Here is a 7916-nt window from a genome sequence, read left to right on the forward strand (position 1 = left end):
CGGAGCATTTCAAGGTGAATATTGCTCTTAGTTCGCGTCCATCTTGCATTAGAATCAATGCCACAAAGAGTGTGACGTATTGCTTGGTAGTTTGGACTTTTGACGAACTTTCGAAGCCTTCGTGGATTAGGACTATCCACTCCCAAAAATTGACACAAGGCTTCCCTATCCATTGGAATTTCCTAACCTCTGACCCACAATATGTCATTTTTCTCATTCCAGTTAGCCTACAACTCTCTTACCATGCTGAGATTTGCCGGGCCCAGACATTCGAGGAGCTTATCCATCTTCTTTGCAATCAATGTAGCAAGTATATCTGGGAAGTTCCGTTCTAAAGCTTTCACATTTATCCCCATTTCAGATACATATCGCCCATATGGAACAAAAGTATCATGCCATTTGATGGCGTCCTCCCGAACAAGTTCCACTCGAGGCCGTGATGGCCTTTCAGACCCACTAGCCTGTTGCTTTCCTTTGGCTTGTCGGGAGGAGCTCTCGCCTTGCCTGCGTTTCTTTGGAGGGGGAGCAGTAGTGGAGGATTTCCCCACCCCTTTTCCTTTAGCGGCATCATCACGAGCCATAGCAACCTACACATGATAAACACAAAGATGAGAATGAATCAAGAGACGTTGCCTAAGGTCATCGTGAGAGGCAAGATGACCCCACACTTAAAATCGAAGGTTATGTATAAGCGAATCATAATATTGATCCAATGTGCACCAATGTGTCATCACAAGGCTATAGGTACTTAGACTTCCCTATGCCATAAAATTCAATTAGCCTATCACGGCCGTAACTTAACTATAGTGCAAGCATAACAAAGTTAAAATCTACATTACTACACTAACTACTCTTACAAAAGTTTACAACAAGAGACAATACCCCCACAACACCCCACACTTCACCCAAACTCATATATAACTACACTCGGCTACTTAGACTTCACCGGTGTTCAAATTTACTCTCTTAAGCTTTTTAGCAAACACCTTGTGGGCATAACTTTTTGCTCTTCTATTTCAACAATGGTGGGAGAAGGTGGGCCTCCCAAATTCACATGAAGTAGAGGAAATTATAGTTTACTACTTCAATCACAAATGCTCAACCAAAGTTTTGCACCAATTTTTCGTGTATAATCATTCCACCCACCATACCATCCAAATATGTTTAAGAACCTAGGGTGTTGGAAGAGGGGGGGGGAAAGAGATAAGACTACACTACTCTAAGAACTTCCAAAATACAAGAAAAGAGATAAGAAGAAGAACATACCTTAGATTCTTGAGATGGAATTGAGCAAGATTTATTGAAGAATATTGAAATTTTGAGAGAAAAGGGGGAAGAAGAAGGTGAAAGCGTGAGTGAACTAAAGAATGGGGTTTTTTTCGGTTGTGAGTGTGTATTTAGGTGGGGGAGTGGGTTTGGGTTATTGGGTATGGGTTGGGATGTTAGTGTATATGGGTAATTGGGTAGGGTATTTTTAATTAAATAAAGAAAACGAAAAATAAAATAAAATAAAATTTACCTGGACCGCCAGCCCAGCGCCCCACGCTGGGGCTGGCGCTGGAGCATTGAGGACACTGTAAAGTGCGCCCCAGGCAGCGTGGGGCGCTGGCCTGGGCGCTCACTTCGGCGATTTTTTTTTTTCCGACTATCCGAGCACTCGATATATACATTACACACATTCCACACCATTTCAACCTACAAAGAAAAAAATTGTTATGGCCTACAAAAGAAAAGAAAAAAAAAACTATGCTGCGAAAGCGGTAAAAAATTGGGTTGCCTCCCAACGAGCGCCTAATTTAACGTCGCGGCACGACTCAACACATGTTTAAGCATCAGCTAAGTTCACTGAGGTCTTGTGACGTGCAATGTCACCACCCCAATAATATTTTATTCTCTGGCCATTTAACAAGAAGGTACCACTTGAGCTCTTATCACGTAGTTCCACCGCTCCGTGAGGCCTCACACTTACCACAACAAAAGGACCTGCCCAACGGGACTTAAGCTTTCCAGGGAATAGCTTCAACCTTGAATTGAACAAAAGAACTTCTTGACCCGGCTCAAACTCTCGATGTTGAATGTGTTTGTCATGCCACCTCTTCGTCTTTTCTTTATATAATTTGGCATTTTCATATGCATGCAATCGAAACTCATCAAGCTCGTTGAGTTGCAGCAACCTATTCTCACCAGCTGAGTCCATATCCATATTTAGCTTTTTGATCGCCCAATAAGCTTTATGTTCAAGCTCGACTGGCAAGTGACATGCCTTCCCATAAACTAACATGTACGGAGAAGTACCTATGGGAGTCTTGTATGCAGTTCGATATGCCCATAATGCATCGTCCAGCTTTCCTGCCCAGTCTTTTCTATTTCCACTTACTATTTTCTCCAGAATCTGCTTTACCTCTCTGTTTGAAACTTCTACTTGACCACTTGTTTGGGGGTGATAGGCAGTGGAAACTTTGTGCTTAACTCCATATTTTGCAAGAATATTATTCAGCAATTTGTTACAAAAGTGAGTTCCTCCGTCGCTTATCAACACTCTTGGAGTCCCAAAGCGCGTGAAGATGTGCTTCTTTACAAAACTTACCACTACCTTTGCGTCATTAGTAGGCAGAGCAATGGCCTCCACCCACTTAGAAACATAGTCGACCGCCACCAAAATGTACCTGTGACCATTAGAGTATGGGAACGGTCCCATGAAATCAATCCTCCAAACATCAAAAAGCTCTACTGTCAGAATATTTTGCAAGGGCATCTCGTGCTTCCTTGTGATAGTTCCGGCTCTTTGGCATCTGTCACATATTTTAACAAAGGCATGTGCATCCTTAAATAATTTTGGCCAATAGAAACCTGATTGTAGTACTTTTTGGGAGGTTCTATCCCCATCGTGATGACCTCCATATGGCGAAGCATGACAGCCATGCAATATTGCATTCATCTCTTCTTCAGGAACACACCTTCGCACCAACTGATCTACGCATTGCCTATATAAGAATGGCTCATCCCATATATAGAGCCTCACATCATGTAAGAATCTTCTTCTATTATCAGGTGTTAATTCTAGTGGTGTCACCCCACTTGCAATAAAATTTACATAATCCGCATACCATGGGGCTTCACCTGAGGTGACTGCTAATAGCTGCTCATCAGGAAATGTTTCTTTGATTGACTCTCCTTCAGCTATATGGTTCCGACTTTCTAATCTGGACAAGTGATCAGCCACTTGATTTTATTGTCCCTTTTCGATCTCGGATCTCTAAGTCAAATTCTTGCAAGAGGAGGACCCAACGAATCAGCCTCGGCTTGGCATCTTTCTTTTCAAACAAGTATCTGATAGCTGAATGATCTGTGTAGACGACAACTTTGGTTCCCACTAGATAAGATCTGAACTTGTCAAACGTCCATACCACTGCAAGCAACTCTTTTTCAGTAATTGTATAATTCATCTGAGCTGGATTCATAGTTTTGCTCGCATAATAAATGGAGTGAAATATTTTATCCCTTCTTTGCCCCAAAACAGCTCTGATTGCTATGTCACTTGCATCACGCATCAACTCATATGGCAGTCCCCAATCTGGGGCGATGATAATTGGTATAGTCACCAACCTTCCCTTCAGCTTCTCAAATGCTTTCAGACATGCATCATCAAACTTGAAGGTGACATCTTTCTCTAAAAGCCTGCATAATGGAGAAGAAATTTTTGAAAAATCTTTAATGAATCGACGATAAAAACCTGCATGGCCCAAGAAACTGTGAATGCCTTTGACGGATGTCGGTGGGGGCAATTTTTCAATTGCCTCCACCTTTGCTTTGTCCACCTGTAAACCATCTTTTGACACCTTGTGCCCCAAAACTATACCTTCACGTACCATGAAATGACACTTTTTCCAGTTGAGTACCAGGTTTGTCTCTTCACACCTAGCTAGCACTTTATCAAGGTTCGTTAAACAATTATCAAAAGAACATCCAAACACAGAAAAATCATCCATGAATACTTCTACAAATCTTTCACCCATGTCAGTAAAAATAGCCATCATACACCTTTGAAAAGTCGCAGGTGCATTACAGAGACCAAAGAGCATTCTCTTGAACGCATACGTGCCATAGGGACATGTAAATGTGGTTTTCTCTTGGTCCTCTGAGGCTATAACAATCTGATTATACCCCGAATAACCATCTAGGAAACAGTAGTATTCCTGTCCGGCTAGCCTATCAAGCATTTGGTCAATAAAGGGGAGAGGGAAGTGGTCCTTTCGGATGGCTTTGTTCAATTTTCTATAATCTATACAAATTCTCCACCCAGTGACAGCTCTTGTAGGAATTAAGTCATTATTTTCATTAACCACTACAGTCATCCCCCCTTTCTTTGGCACACATTGAACGGGGCTTACCCATTTGCTATCAGAGATTGGGAATACAATACCTGCATCAAGCCACTTAATCACTTCTTTTCTTACCACCTCTTTCATGATTGGATTTAGGCGGCGTTGTTGCTCTACACTTTGCTTGTGTCCATCCTCCATGAGGATTTTATGCATGCAGAAAGCTGGACTAATGCATTTGATGTCAGACATCGTCCACCCAATTGCTCGCTTGTGCTCACGTAGCACTCTCAACAACTTTTCTTCCTGCAATTTAGACAAGTCAGAAGAAACAATAACAGGTAAAGTGTCAGAACTTCCCAAATAAGCATATTGAAGGTGAGGGGGTAGGGGTTTAAGCTCCAATTTTGGAGCTTCTTCAATTGACGGCTTTAGAGGGGGGCCACTTGGCCTATTCAGGGGCTCAAACGGGTTTATTCCTTGTATGTAAGCACATGATGCATCTAGGATATGCATCATCTCCTCAACCTCATCATCAATCTCCAAGCTATCAAACATCATGATTGCTTTTTCTAGAGAATCGTCTAGATATACAATCGTGTCAAGAAGTTTCTCATCCACCTCCACAACAGTTATCATAGAGAGCTCCTCATAGTGGCGGGGAAGTTGGATCGCTTTGTATACATTAAAAACTGCTTCCTCGTTGTCCACCCTCATAATCATTTTTCCCTCTCGCACTTTAATTATTGCGTCACCAGTAGCTAAGAGAGGTCGTCCCAATATGATTGGAACTTGTTCATCAGCCTCAAAATCAAGAATAATGAAGTCAGCTGGGAAGATAAATTTCCCAATTTGCAGCAATACATCTTCAATTACTCCTTCAGTGTAGGCTATGGACCTATCAGCTAATTGCAACATCATAGTGGTTGGTCTTGGAGCTCCCAGACCCAATTGCTTAAATAATGACAAGGGCATTAAATTTATGCTTGCCCCCAAATCACAAAGGGCACGACCCACGTTAATATTACCTATTTGTACAGGGATGGTGAAGCTGCCAGGATCCTTAAGCTTTTGAGGAAGCTTGTTTTGGACCCTTGAAGTGCATTCCTCAGTAAGTGCAACTGTTTCGAACTCAGTCAATTTCCTCTTGTGAGCCACTATATCTTTTATGTACTTACCATATTTTGGGATTTCACGAAGTACATCCACCAACCGAATATTCAATTGAACTTGGCTTAACATAGAGAGAAATTTATTGAACATGCGATCATCATTCTTTTTCTGCAATCTCTGAGGGAAAGGTGGTGGTGGCCTTGCAGCCTCCACTGGCTCTGAACTTGCATCATTTTTCTTTGACTCGTGTATTGCCTTAGGGATTAGTTCCCTCTCAGGTATATGACTGTTCTTTCTCTTCTTTGGCACTTCTTCTAGTTCCCTCCCGTTTCTGAGTGTAACTGCATTAACTTGAGGGTTCTTCTCTGTATCACTGGGAAGCGCGCCTGCAGGTCTAGTATTTTGATTTGCTGCTAACTGTCCCATTTGCCTCTCAAGATTTCTGAAATCGATCCTGAGTTGTTGATTATCAAGCAACAACTTCTTCACCAAGTCATTCGTACTCTCTTCTGTTTGTAGGGGTGGTCTCTGAGGTTGATTGAAATTTCCTTGGGGCCTATACTGGTTCTGATTCTGTTGATTTCCTCCCCATGAGAAGTTATGATGATTCTTCCAATTTGGATTGTAGATATTCCCATATTGCACATGCTGATTCATTGGACCCCTGCTCTGTTGTCCCACATAGTATATAGACTCAGGATTCGTGGGGCATATGTCACTCATATGATTGTCACCACATAGTTCGTAACAAATAGACATCTGCTGTACATGTTGCATTTGTTGTGTTTGTTGCGTTGTCATTCTATTCATCTGATTTGCCAATTTTGCTATATCGGCTCTCATGGCGGAGAAATCATCAAGCTCAATCAACCCGGCTGCCTTCTGTTTAATTGCCCTTCTTGAATCCCCCTCTACTGGCCAATTATGGTCATTGGCAGTGAAGTTATTTAGCAAGAGTTGTATTTCACTATACGGCCTCGCCATGCAACTACCCCCACAAGCTGAGTCAAGATTCATTTTTGATGCTTCATCTAATCCATCAACAAAAGTGTGACCCAATACCTCATCAGTCTGACAATGATGCGGGCAGTCTCTGAGTAGCTTCTTGTATCTTTCCCAAGATTGACGAAGTGTCTCGCCATCCCGTTGTTGGAACCCAAGAATTTGGCTCCTCAGGGACTTTGTCTTCTTAGTTGGGAAAAACTTGATTAAGAATTTCCTTGCTAGATCATTCCAAGTGTGGATTGAGTTCGCGGGCTCCTTTTGCAACCATTCCTTAGCTTCCCCAACAGTGAAAAGGGAAATAATGTCAGCCTGACATAGTCCTTGGAAACATTCGAATAATTGTAAGTGTCCGTAATTTTGAAGAAGTTCTGAATGTGCCATTGCGGGTCCTCATGAGATAGACCCACATATTGTCCTATGGACTGAATCAGCTGTACCATGTACTGTTTGAGTTCAAAGTGTCCAGTGATATCAGGCTTCACAATAGCCTGAGTCATATTCGCAAGATTGGGCCTTGCGGCTTCAATCACCGGACGCTCTTCATTACCTGCCATCTCTATTGGCTGTGGTTGAATTACGATGTCCAACTCTCTTTCTATTCTCGTTCTAGCTTCGAGTTCCCTTCTCACTCTATGTAGTGTTTGTTCGATTTCTGGATTAAGAGGAATGAGGTTGTTTACACTTCTACTCCTCCGCATTCAAGAGAAGATCTTGCGTTAACACAAACAAGGCAAACTGAAAATTAAAACTTGAACAAATAACTAATAAAAGCTTAACTTAGTCAAATAGCTAATTTCTAGGTCCCCGGCAACAGCGCCAAAAACTTATTGGGACCAAACACACTCACGCAAGTATACGTGGTCGTCAAGTAATAAAGTAGTGAATAAAGTATCGTTCCCACGAAGACTTATGATTAACTTTTGACTAATTCAACTCGAATAGCTTATCGATTCAAAATATTTCTGACAAAATATATAACTTTCTAAATTACTACCTAAAGGCTATCAAGTAATGAATTGCTAAGAATCAAACACAACACTTAAATAGTTTTGAATAAAAATCAATAGGATATAATATTCCAGGGTCACGGGTTATCTAACAATCATGTTGCATTCTTAGTTTAAAGTAACTAATTGATTTATCTGGATTGTTGATTCACAGGGTTGATATTACTCGTAAGCATCTGTCGAGTCCTTACTCGCCTATTCAAGCTAACTTAATACCTATATGTCTATGGAATTAAGTTTAACAAGAACGCATTTACAATTCCTGTATTGCAACCGAGTAAGGCAATTAGGTATATGTCTATCCTAATTGCGAATCCTTTCCCCGATGCCCGGGTTTAAGAACTTACTCTATTTAATTCTATATGCAATCTAGAGTTTCCACTTTCGAGTTCAACTCTAGATTCGTAGATAGTATTTCACTGTTAGCTACTCAGCAAAATAATTTAAAACATAATTAAATAAATAACCC

At 41.3% G+C, this 7916-nt stretch overlaps 1 protein-coding gene across 1 annotated transcript; it reads right to left on the reverse strand.

Annotated features, from left to right (window-relative positions):
- Positions 1–227: 227 nt before the first annotated feature.
- Positions 228–6236, reverse strand: LOC138894918 (uncharacterized). Its single transcript, XM_070179655.1, has 6 exons — positions 5635–6236; positions 4944–5556; positions 3519–3818; positions 2941–3034; positions 1847–2805; positions 228–587 (listed from the first exon to the last, which is right to left on the reverse strand). The coding sequence occupies exons 1-6, from the start codon at positions 6234–6236 to the stop codon at positions 228–230; spliced, it is 2928 nt and encodes a 975-aa protein (XP_070035756.1).
- Between the last annotated feature and the right edge of the window lie 1680 nt (positions 6237–7916).

The sequence above is a fragment of the Nicotiana tomentosiformis genome, chromosome 6 (assembly GCF_000390325.3).
Source record: "Nicotiana tomentosiformis chromosome 6, ASM39032v3, whole genome shotgun sequence".
NCBI classification, from domain to species: domain Eukaryota; kingdom Viridiplantae; phylum Streptophyta; class Magnoliopsida; order Solanales; family Solanaceae; genus Nicotiana; species Nicotiana tomentosiformis.

Bases quoted from the DNA above. Each gene is read 5' to 3' on its own strand.
- LOC138894918 (XM_070179655.1), bottom strand. From the start codon at position 6,236: ATGACAACGCAACAAACACAACAAATGCAACATGTACAGCAGATGTCT. The intron at 5,557-5,634 runs GCCACCACCACC...CTCTATGTTAAG, and splicing joins GAGCCAGTGGAGGCTGCAAG to CCAAGTTCAATTGAATATTC. The intron at 3,819-4,943 runs GTGGATGAGAAA...GATGGTTTACAG, and splicing joins CTATGATAACTGTTGTGGAG to GTGGACAAAGCAAAGGTGGA.